At 49.3% G+C, this 12263-nt stretch overlaps 1 protein-coding gene across 2 annotated transcripts in view; it reads left to right on the plus strand.

The window, feature by feature from the left end:
- The window catches only part of Znf395 (zinc finger protein 395), a 39794-nt gene extending 29841 nt beyond the window's left edge, over positions 1-9953 (plus strand). For both annotated transcript variants that reach the window (XM_041673551.1, XM_041673559.1), the window contains exons 4-10: positions 574-683; positions 2707-2945; positions 3549-3649; positions 4417-4717; positions 6164-6256; positions 6935-7038; positions 7307-9953. In XM_041673551.1, the coding sequence (XP_041529485.1) occupies positions 574-683; positions 2707-2945; positions 3549-3649; positions 4417-4717; positions 6164-6256; positions 6935-7038; positions 7307-7418 (1060 nt within the window). In that variant the 3' untranslated portion in view covers positions 7419-9953. The remainder of the gene's footprint in view (positions 1-573; positions 684-2706; positions 2946-3548; positions 3650-4416; positions 4718-6163; positions 6257-6934; positions 7039-7306) is intronic.
- The last annotated feature ends 2310 nt before the right edge of the window (positions 9954-12263 follow it).

The raw sequence follows: 12263 nt of genomic DNA on the forward strand, positions 1-12263 counted from the left end.
TTAACAGTGGGAGATGGTTTCATCTGGTTATTTATTTTACCCCAGTTTGTTTGCTCACTGACTTATGTAATAGGTTCTGTTGACATTCAGAAGCTAACAGAATGCCGTGTTTATTTTGGCAGAGGGGAGAGAGAAATCCATTAGTGTAATTGTTTCCTCTTAAATTTGAATATAAGGCAGGGGAAGGAGGTAGTTTTAGATTGTAGTGGGCATTCTTTATTCCATGCTTCATCTTAGCATTCTAACTCTTCTCGCCACTCCCAAATAAAGTGTTCCATTTCAAGTTATGGGATTAGAAGGAGAGTTGGGGAGAGCGGTACTATCTCAGGTGTCGGCCCTGGTTTAAATGGGGGGGGGGGGCACCTGTTCATCTTGGGCTCCTTGAGACACCACCCAGAGCAAGCACTTTCCACGTTTGTTGCTTTACTTTCCATTGAGCTCATGCTGGTTGGTTGGGTGGGAGATCTGAGGCAACAGCATAGCAGTGTAAGGGGATCCCATGAAAATAAGTAGATATGGAAGCTTAATCTGTGAGCCCAGGAAGTAACGTGCTCCCCACCCACTTGACTGCAGGAAGTCGGATGCCGTGGAGATGGACGAGATGATGGCCGCAATGGTGCTGACGTCTCTGTCTTGCAGTCCTGTTGTGCAGAGTCCTCCTGGGGCGGAGCCCATCTTCTCTGGTGAGCAAGCGGGGTTGCACTGGTTCCTGGTCGGGCAGAGGCTCATGACCGATGCTCTTTCTTTCCAGCTTCTGATGCCAGGCCATTGGGTTCTGGAGGCTCTCAGGACTGTTGGTCAGAGGCTCAGGTTCCTCATCGGAGCAGAAAGTCCTTGGGGTTTTGTGACAGTGACTGAACTTAGCACTCAGCCAAGATGAGCACTCAATCAAGTTCCGTGGGAGCCTGGACAGGGCCTGCAGGAACATTTATTTAGTTCGCAAAAGCAGAACCATGCTTGGCAGTCCCCCTAGTGGTTTCTCATGATCAATACTCACTTCTGAGTAAGTCAGCCTCATAAGTTAGCGTGAGTTTTCAGGCCAAATACCTGAGCTGAAGTCTCAAGTATGGTTGCTTTATATAAACCGATAGTATAGTGGGTAAAGGTGCTTGCTGCCGAGCCTGACAGCCTGTTTGATCCCTGGGACTCACATGGTGAAAGAAAAGAATCGACTCCCCTAAGTTAGTTATCCTGTGACCTCTACTTATGCACCACATCTCTGTCTCTCTCTCTCTCTCTCTCTCTCTCTCTCTCTCTCTCTCTCTCTCACACACACACACACACACACACACACACACACACACTCCACAGATACTGTAATAAAAAGTCCCTAGTAATATGACTTCAGGTTTATAGATGCAAACAGAAATCTTCTGATTATAATCCCGAGATGCTTCCCCAGCACTTGGGAGGGCAGCATGGAAACTCCTTATCTGCTGGTCCTAAAAGCTATTTAAAAGTCTGTAGGAGAATATGGAGCTAGTTCTAATTCACACGGAGAGAAAAGTGGCCTTTACAAGTGTCCCTCATAAATAATCTCCTTTTTAAAAAAATATTTTTATTTATTTATTATATATACAATATTCTTTCTGCCTGTATGCCTGCAGGCCAGAAGAGGGCACCAGACCTCACTACAGATGGTTGTGAGCCACCATGTGGTTGCTGGGAATTGAACTCAGGGCCTTTGGAAGAGCAGGCAATGCTCTTACCCTCTGAGCCATCTCTCCAGCCCCAAATAATCTCCTTTGATTGAAAGCCAATTTAATTATTCCATCCAGAGGCTATTGCCACACTTTGGGACACCTAGTGGTGAACCCCAGCAGTGCAGCTGCTTTAACGTGCACAAAGACCCAGAGCAGGGATGCTAAATTCTTAAGTCCAAGAAGTTGAGTCAACAGATTCAGGAAAGGAGCTGAAGGGGGTGGGGGAGACAAGGCTGTTGTTCCCTCTTGGGCCCATGTTCATGGGTCCATGATCAGTTGCTTTGGATGCTTCTCGAGTTCTGCCCTGAATATTTACTATTTTAAACTCTGTGAGTCGCGATGGGAATCTCTCAGTTTCCAGGAAGAGCAAGTGATGAGAGTTTTAAGATTGGGCAGGGGTACCTGGGGAGGAGGGGATCTTTATCCAGAATCCCATTTGGGCAAGCGTCTCCAAAAAGTAAAGAGAACCTTGTTTGGAAACATGGAACCTTGGAGTTGGCCCAGCCTTCAGGATCTGTCCTGATTCCTTAGGGTGTGGCAATGTGTCTTCAGGCCTAGGGTCAGGAGACTCTGAATGTCTGGATAGGAGCTGGGCTGCTGGGAGCATAAGTTTTTTGTTTTTGGTGTTTTTTTTCTATCTTTCTTGCTGCTCCCATGTATTAGACTTTCAGATCATCTTATGCGATTAATTGTCCAGCTTGAGTCTGAAGCAGCCTACAGACCCATCAATCAAAAAAGTAAAAAAAAAAAAAAAATCGAGGCTTGGGGTTTCTCTCAGTGATGACCCATGTGGCCATGGCAGAAAATGTCCACCAGGCAGAACAGTTATAGCACCAAAAATTGCCATAGCGTTTGCACCTCCCCCATCTTGTAGCTCAGGAAGAAACTTCTTTAATAATTAAAATTTTAGTAATATTTTGATTTTCACCATTTACTTGCTCCCTTCTTCTCTCTGTTCCTGGGGACAAGCCCCCTGAGTGTCCTTTCACCTCTCTCTGGCTAGTTTCCCGTGCAGCCTGCGGTGACCCGTGGAAGGAGAGCGGTGACGTATCAGACAGCGGCAGCAGCACTACCAGCGGGCACTGGAGCGGGAGCAGTGGCGTCTCCACCCCCTCGCCTCCCCACCCTCAGGCCAGCCCCAAGTACCTGGGTGACGCCTTTGGGTCTCCCCAAACCGATCATGGCTTTGAGACGGATTCCGACCCGTTCCTGTTGGATGAACCAGCCCCACGCAAGAGGAAGGTAGGTGACTGGTGAGCACGTGGGGACAGCCATCCCCAGGGGAGCAGGGACTCCATGGGTCCCGGGTGCTTCTAGTTTTCCTTTGTGGCACCTGTTGGTGAAATCCCTAGACTGAGGCTGCTTCCTTTTCCTTTTTGGGGGTGTGTATGTTTGTGGGTGTGCATGCACCTGGAGGCCAAAGATCAACCTCAGGTATTGTCTTGAGGTGCCGTTCATCTCTCCCACCTCATGCCATCTTAGTGTTTGAGATAGGTTCTCACTGCTCTGAAGCTCACCAATAGGCTAGGATCTACTGTCTCTGCCACTCATTGAGATCACAAGTGTACGCTACTATGTGTGTGTGTGTGTGTGTATACACATATACACATATATATATATATATATACACACACATACACACACACACATATATATTAATGTGGCCACCAGGTACTCTCAGGTTCTCTTGGGCATGTTTCTATGCTCTCTGGGAGCCCCCTACCTGGAGGTTTTTCTTTTGGGTCTGGCGGAGGATGGCAGCCAGCTGAAGTCCTCATCAGGTGACGAGAGAGGCCAGAGAGGATGCACACACCCTGGTTACTAAGACTTCTTTCTCCCCCCTAGAACTCCGTGAAGGTGATGTACAAGTGCCTGTGGCCCAGCTGTGGCAAAGTTCTGCGCTCCATCGTGGGCATCAAACGGCACGTGAAAGCCCTCCACCTGGGGTAGGTCTAGAGCTCAGTGCCTCTTGCCTAAGGTGCCTGTTAGGTGTGCCTCCACCCTGCTAACTCCACAGGACTCGCAGCCCAGAGGCTTCTAGTGAAATGGCTTGCTACAGGCACTGCCCGGTCCCCCTCCCTGACCACTGAATGTATGATGCCTTCGCTGGGCAGGGAGACTCTTTATATCGTGGTCAGTGTTGGTGCTGTTGCCAGAGAGTTAGCTCTGTGTGTCTTGTGGTGGTATCTTCCTACCTGGTGTAGGAAGCTAGATGTTTCAGTTCTGGGTAGAAATAGAATGGTTTGGTTTAGTCACTGGTGAGATTCTGTGGCTTAGGCTTAGTGGCCAAGTTTTACTTCTGCTTCTGTAGATGGAAGTTAGGTCTATATCAGCGCCGTGACACCAACGTGAGGGTCTTATCTCTGGACAGAACCCTCAAGGCAGCTCCTCTGGCATTCACTGCCTCACTGGATGCGAGAGCATGCTATAGATGGGGTGGGCCCCGAGAGGGCTCATAATAAGACTAGGTCTGTGTTGACACATGTTCGCTGTTGTGTGAGCCCTCATGCCAGGAAGAACAGCTTCCATGGGTGGGCAGTTCTAACCCCTTATGATAGCCTCTGAGCGCAGTGCTCCTGAGTATTTTCCTGGGTACCCTCCCCAACTTCCTGGGTGGGCACAAGTGTTCACTTCCTCCTTGTACCTTTCTCTTCTCTGGCTTCAAACTAAGGCAGCGTGTTCTTAACGATGGTCGAATGTCTGTTCCACACAGGGACACTGTGGACTCTGATCAGTTCAAGCGGGAGGAAGACTTTTACTATACAGAGATGCAGATGAAGGAAGAATCTGCTCTGGCTGTGGCTGCCCCCCTTGCCCCTGGGACACCCAACGGCGAGCCAGCCCCCACCTCCCGTGTGACCAGCCCATCCCTTGCTGCTCTTTCATTGCCTCCACCCAAAGTCCAGTCCTCTGGCTCTGAACACCCTGGCCTGGAGTCTCCCCTGCCTTCAGTTGCACTCAGCAAGTCAGCTCCTGGCTCCTTCTGGCACATTCAGGCTGACCATGCATACCAGGTTTGGAACAGGCGTATGCGGGGGCTTAGCCTGGGATCTCAGTGGTCACTGGCTGTCAGAGCGCAGGTCTCTGCACACCTTATTAAGACTGAGCCTTTTGGCTGAGTTGTTAATCTTACTTCCACAGAGAAGGAAAGGAAAGACTGGGATATAGGCCAGTTGGTAAAGTTGCTCACTGAGCATGCGCAGGGCCCTGGGTTGCTCTAAGCATAAACCCAGTGTAAGGCACACAGCACACACTAGCCCTCAGGGTGGAGACAGGAGGAATAGTTCAGGGTCATCCTTTCCTACTTGGGGAGTTTAGAGCCAGCTTGGGCTACATGCAAACTCTGTCTCAAAATCAGCAGCAGCAAACACTGAGACACTCAGTGCAAAGAGCAGTGCATAACAGAATGTGAACCAAGAGCTGTCACTTCCAAGGCCGCCTAGAAGAGTGGACAGGGTCACGCAGGGCTTCCCAGGCAGCTGCTTAGATCATTGAATGGTGCTGCTCTGAGCACCTACTGGATGTCAACACTGGGTTAGGTAAGCCTTCCAGTTAGACTGGGGCATGACCTCATGACATACATGATGGAGTGGGGTTAGTTGGGACTAATTGTAAGTTGTCAAAGTGCCATTTCCTCGAGACACGGGAAGGCATGGCATAGTCCCAAAGGAGAAAACTCCATCATTCTCTTGGGCCTGGGGAAGTTGTCATGTGGAGGATGACAGTGTCATTTAGAATGACCTTCACCCTGCAAGCAAGGCTCCCATTCCCGTATGCTGGTTTAGTTTATAATTTGACTTGAGCAGACCTGACCAGTGTGCAAGTTAGTAAATAAAAAGTAGTGCTTCCAGCCAGGTGTGCTTGTCATACTTAAAATGCTGGCACCTGGGAGGTCAAGGTCAGCTTGAGCTACATAGTAAGGGCAAAAATACCACCACAACAAAACAAATCAAAATAAAACAAAACCCCTAAACCAATGATACTTTCAGTGAGAAAAAGTACAAAATAAGCAGGCTATCCTCATTAGAATTCGTGGTCCAGAGATAGACCTAAATCAGACATCCTTGCCTGTACCTGAGGAGTTGCCTGGCAGTTCTCTGTCCTTTCTCGGAAATACTACTCAGACTTAGAGGGCTTTGGAAGTTTTGCCTGAAGCACGTTCTCCGTAGGTGACCCAGCCACTGACTACCACCCTGTAAGGACTAAATCATGGGGTTGGCATGTAAGCAGCCCCGAAGGGAGGGCTACAGAGTAAGATCAGCGCCTCTCAGGAAGAAGGAAGCTGTGCTGATGATGGATTAAATGGCTTTGAGGCTGCTCATGGTAAAACCTATCTAGCCGTCTTGGTGTTTTCCAGGCTCTTGCCTGGGCAGAGCTCCTCCTTCGATTGCTAATGGGAAGTTACTGGAACCTGAGGCAGTTGAATTGGAGCACAGACTAACACACTCCTGTCTCTGCAGGCTCTGCCATCCTTCCAGATCCCCGTCTCTCCCCACATCTACACCAGCATTAGCTGGGCTGCTGCCCCTACCACCACCTCCCCGCTCTCTCCGGTGAGTGTGAGCTTCCATACCTCCAAAGCTCTTGCATACACCCCCAGGGCTGGAGGACACAGCACATCCCTATACTTTATAAAGATCATCTTGTATCCTCCTCTATCTGGCAACAACTCCTCTCAGTAGCTAGGAGGGGTCTTCACGGGGAGTCAGGGTGGAGTAGTTCCTTCCTTAGAAATGTACTGGACAAGGGTAAGCTCACTCCCTTGCTCTGTGAATGTCTGAGTGCTTGTTAGAGTTCTGATGCCTAGATGAAAGGAAGGGAGAACAAGAAGGAAGACCACTCGGAGGCTGTGTGGGCTGCACCAGAAGTCTCAGACCACTATGAACTTGTACCCATGACTCTGAACTGAAATAGATTGGAAGTCATTAGAACCACATATGGGTGACTCTAGTTTCAAGTGTCTGCCACAGAGAAGTATCACACGTGGCAGAACCTAGTTGACAGAAGGTGTCTCCATTTACACCTTGTATGGTAACTCCATCTAATTCCCCTAAAATTTTAAGGGTGACTCCTGTCTCTGGCCCTGACCTTCTTGGGGAGGCTGCATGGTCCCCTGTACCAGCACCTGTTGTGGGGCTCAGGGAGGCATGCATGTCAGAGCCCAGGGAGTTTCATTGCAGTCCTGAGGGAGTCTCATGTTCACAGCTGTGCTTATTCCCCCTCATACCCAGGTCCGCAGTCGGTCACTCAGCTTCAGCGAGCCCCAGCAGCCGCCGCCCACAGTGAAGTCTCACCTGATTGTCACCTCCCCACCCCGGGCTCAGAGCAGCTCCAGGTGAGCCATTTCATCCTTAGCCTTGGGGTTTCTGCCCCCTGTCAGCACTGGGGATAAATCGACCCAACTTTAGTCTCCAGGGCTTGTCCTCAGACAGAGGCTACACTGGTGGAACTGGCTCCTCTCCCCTGAGTCTCTGACTGTGGGTGCCACCAGCTTGTGCCAGAAGCCACCCCTCCTAGCTCCTGAGTGCTTGCCTGCTTATGCGTGGCCATCAACTGGGTCTAATCTCCATTACCTGATGCCACCCTCATTTCATTCCTGTCAGGAAAGCCCGTGGAGAAGCCAAGAAGTGCCGTAAGGTGTACGGCATAGAGCACCGGGACCAGTGGTGCACAGCCTGCCGGTGGAAGAAGGCCTGCCAGCGCTTCCTGGACTGAGCCTGCCTCTCCCAGCCCCACTCCTCACCCTGCCTGGCAACTAGGAGGTCTTCAGGCCTGCAGCCATCAGCAGAACACAGAGAGATATGGAGTGGATGTGGGCCGCTGGGACTCCTTTGGCTAAGATTTAACACTTAAAAACACTTTCTCCCCCTTGTGGGAATGTTTTATTTTAAAAAAAAACAAAAACGAAAAAAAAAAAGAAAAGAAAATATTTTTCCCCCTAAAATAGGAGAGAGCCAAAATTGACCAAGGGTATTCTGCAGCGAACCAGAGACCAAAGAATTATCCCCCCCCCTCCCCGCCCTCTTGGGGACTAGTTTGTGTGCATCAAAAGTAGGCCAGGATGCCTTGCCCATTTTTGTGCTGAGCTGGTGAAACATTTGCTCCTTTAATTGTTCCAGAATGGACTGTGAGCAAAATTAATTTCATTTTCTTAGAAAAAAGAAAAGCCCTTTCTGGCAGGTGGATGACCCAGGGAGCAGTAGCAGGGCTCCGAGAAAAGTAGGCAGCTGGCTGTACTTGGCGAGATGCAGGGTTACTTCTGTGGGAGCAGCCTCTGGGGACAGAAGAGGGACACCCTTTTACCATGTCAACTTTTGGATCTGGCTCCCCTCAGATGTTGGGTTGCTTGTAAGTAAACATGTGGCTTCTTCTCAAAGCCTGTCCCCCAAAACACTGAACCAAAAGGCTAATACGAATTAAGTTTGAGAATGTGGCCTTGAAACACTACCCATGAGCATCCTTCCAGCTCTGAGAGGAAGTGTGGAGGGTCTCCACAGAAACTGCTCCCACTGAGTGAAGTCCTTCCTGAGGCCTCTTCCCTCCCGTGCCACAGAGGCTTTAGAATGTCTGGTCCTGTCTGCAGTGGGAGTCTTTGATGTTGAAGCCTTCTTTCCCGAGTGGGCTCTGGGAGATCCTAGCAGACTCTGCCCACGCCTGCTGAACATGGCTTCCCAGACCCAGCCCAGGGAGTTCCACCAGGCCACCTCTCCAGGGACTGACCACTGAGGGTCTACTGGTGACATTAATTACATGGGAAACACACGTCTGCTTTTCAGTCTGAGACACACTAAGTTAAGAACCTAAGAGACTGTGTATGTGATGTGAAGGCTGTAGTGGTAGCCTGGGCTGCTGGCAGAGGGAAGAGACACGAGTGTCTTTGGTAGGGATTTGTTTTTATAACAAACCTAACCCGCCAGAGGCGGCCCTGGGTTCTTCTGCCCCTTCAACCTTATGGATAATTAAAAGCTGGCAGCAGAAGTCTCTTTTCTCTCCTTACTTCCCATGATGCTCAGCTTCCAATCTTACTGGAGAGGGGAGGGGACTATAGAGACAGAGAGACCTCACCAGGAAACTCTCCTCTCCCCTTCTTAATCCCAGTGTGGGCTAAGCCTCCACTTCAGCAGAGGCATTGTAATCCCCCAGCCTCGGTTTGGAGCGTGCAGATGTAACTGACCATAATAATTTTCTCCATTTGAATCAGGCTTCCTATGCCATTGGCTTGCCAGGCAGAGAAGGAAGAGGAAAAAGAAAAAGGAAAAAAGAAATAGATGGGATGGCTTAGAAACTGAGAGAGTTTTGATTTTGTTCAGTTCTGTTTTATTCTGTTTCTGTGCAGCCTTCCATGTTGGCAGTCGTTCTCTCTCTTCTGGCGGTGGTGGCCTCCCGCCCACTGTTGTCTCGCCCCCTCCTCCCCCGTGCTCCTTCATCTTGATGCTTTCATGTTGGTTCCTGTCACATGGTCTGGCTTTGGGTTTGGAGGGCAAGGGTGGTTTGTGAGCACACCCAGCCACCAGGCCCGCTTCCTTCATCTCTAGCTCCCTGCCTCCCAGCCCCCTGGCTTTAGAACCTGACTGGGTGAAGGTGCCACAGGTGTGCTTCTGAAACCAACAGGCCCTAGTTTGCAAGTAGTTGTCCTGGAAACTGTCTAGCCCTGTTTCCGTTGTTCGGAGCGCTCTCAGAGTTCCTTTCAGACTTGGTGCCATGTTGGGAGCGGCCTCAAATGAGTCTGCACCATTCCCAACTCCGTTCTGCAAGTCCAGGGTTACTGTCTGTGGCCAGCCGAAGTCTCAGGTACAGAGCCAAAGGGCTCTCCGGTAACACAGGCTTGGATAGATGATAAGGCTTTTAACATGGCCCTGGAAGCAGTTTTTGCCACTTCAGACAGTGCTGCCTTGTCACAGTGAGTGTATAGCTCGACGCCTTAGAGGACCCTGTGAAATTGGATATGGAAACGGATTTGGTGAAAGAAATCTGTTTTGTTACTTTCTGGTCACCCCAGGTTCTGACTTTACCAGGGGCAAAAAAAAAAAAAAAAAAAAAGTAAAAAAAAAGATTAAAGCAAAACAAGAAGGGAAAAGAATCCCATCTGTGAATTTGTCTTATCGGCGCTTCTTCCCCTCCCCCACCCCAGCCCCGCTGTCTTCCAAGTATTATTTTTACTGTTAAGATTTTTTTTAAATGTGAAATGAAATGTAATGTTTTTACAGCAATGATATGAAATATATTTTATAAGGAATAAAATGGTACATTGTCTGAGTTAGTGTGTGCCTGCACTGAGTTCTTTCCTGTTCCTACAATAAGTTGCACATGATATCACATGACACTAGGCATCGAGACCCATTCACTTATAATTTCAGCCACTTGGTAGGGACTGCAGCTCACTGGAGGAGCACTTGTGTGGCTCTAGGTTCAAAGTCCTAAAACAAATTCAAGCAGGGCCATATTTACCAGGGAGCCGACCGAGCGCTGATGGCAGTGGTGCTCAGCCTTCCTAATGCTGCAACCCTTTAATACCCTCCTCCGTGTTCTGGGACCCCCAGCCATAAAATTATTTTCATTGATACTTCATAACTGCACTTTTGCTGCTGTTATGAATTGTAAGTATCTGATATGCGACCCCCAAAGGGATCATGACCCTTTGAGAACAGCTGCTTTAACAGATGAGGCGTGGAGGTTGATATCTTGCCAAGGGTACAGACTGGGATAGGGTGGGGTGATGGCATTGGTATTGTAATCTGGGCAGTGAATGTTTTCTATGACTTATGTTAATTTTCAAAAGAGGACATATGGGCATATGTTTATGCCTGATGGAGACTGGGTTGGGAACTTGGGAGAAAATAAATGACATTCTATATATCCATCAGCTTTTCATAGCTATAATAAAATACCCGAGGTGGGCTAACTTTGAAAGCAAGAGGTTTAGAGGCTGAAAGACCAAACCCTATGGTGCAGGGTCTTGCACTGAACACATCACCTCCTGGAACAGGTGGCAATGTTGGGAACTCATACCAAGGGAGGTATCACAGTGTGAACATAGGAAGCTAGAGAGGCTGGGGTCCCTTCCTCAGGCACGACTTCCCACTGCCACCCCAAACATTATGCCTCCAGCACATCAAGGCACATGAAGGTTGGGGACCTCCCCAGACATGTCAAACCATAGCACGGTGTCTACAGAAGGGCTTCTCTGTGTAGTCTCTGCAGGGCATTGACTTTCACAGGTTGTGGACAGATGCTAGCTAAGTTGGCTTCTGTTGGCAGGGTCCTAGAAGCAGAAAGGACCCCCCACCACACACACAGACATTGGCTTATTCAACTTTAATCATTCCAAGAGCCTGTCAAGCCAGGCCACAGGAAGTTGTGGGGGATGTGTTTAAGTGTTCTAAGGACATTTGGAGTATGAAGGGGGTTGTGCTGCCCTTGTAAGAGCTATCTGGTCCCCCTCCCCTCCCCGGTATTCTCTGTGCAGTTCAGCATGGCCTCCCCTTGCCTCTTGAGAGCTGAGATTACAGGTGTGCACCACCCTGCTCAGCTCTTAGATTTTAAGGGGGTGGCTGGAGTGTGGGAAGGAGATCTGGTATCTTTCATTTTATTTTATTTTATTTTTGCATTAAGCTGGCATCCTGTTTAGGAAAGGCAGGAGCTGGAGTGTGTGCCTGTTGGAAGAGAGAGCCAGAGGAATGGAGAGCTGCTTCTGAGCTTGGCAGCCATCTCTGGGGCTGGGGTCTCAGCATTGCTGGACAGTGAAGGCCCCTTAATCTTTTGCTTTTTGACCTCAGGAAATGTGAGCAGAGTAAATTAGGCATTGTTCATAATTTACCCATTTTGCGGTGCAATTGTCCACTGGTATCTACACAGTACAATAAAACAACTGTGTGCATGATATTTATGTTATAGTAGAGAGCATAGAAATAATTTTGATACACAGAAGCTTGTATGTAGGTTATATACAAATGTGCTATTTTGCGCAATGGATGATTTTGCTACTCACAGGGGGTCCTGGAACTAGTGCCTCGAGGTTATAGACAAACAGTTGTATTCTGTCCTTCCAGCAGGGGCAAATGGACCATGAAAGCTGACTACTACATAGATACTGAACTGGTCACTTCCTCCAATTGGGTTCTCCATGTGTTTCCCGGCTGGACTTCGAGAGTCACACACCTTACCATGCTTAGTGTTGCATGGAGAAAAAAGCAGGCGGGTAGGTTCACCACTCCCTTGCTTCGGTCACAACCCGCTGGCGCCAAACCACCAGGCTCTGCATCACCTGGGAGCTGTTAAAAATATAAGTTCCTGCTGGACCCAGAGCTGGAAGGAGGGTCCAAGAGCAGCCGGATGGACGCAAAGGTTGAGAACGGCTGTCTCCCTCTCCATCACCTACCCGCTCACGCGTTCACACAGCCCTTTGCATCTGACTTCACAGTGCCCTTGCCTGTTGCCCTCGGCGTGGTCATTTCCCAGTGGTCATGTCCCAGCGTCACCTTGCGCCAACTTTATAGTCCCCATAGCTGTCTAAGAGTTTCCAGCCCCGGAGTTGCCCACCTGGCTCTCACGGTGTGTGTT

The sequence above is a fragment of the Microtus oregoni genome, unplaced genomic scaffold (assembly GCF_018167655.1).
Source record: "Microtus oregoni isolate MIOR12 unplaced genomic scaffold, Mior012 000001F_ref0000356, whole genome shotgun sequence".
NCBI lineage: Eukaryota > Metazoa > Chordata > Mammalia > Rodentia > Cricetidae > Microtus > Microtus oregoni.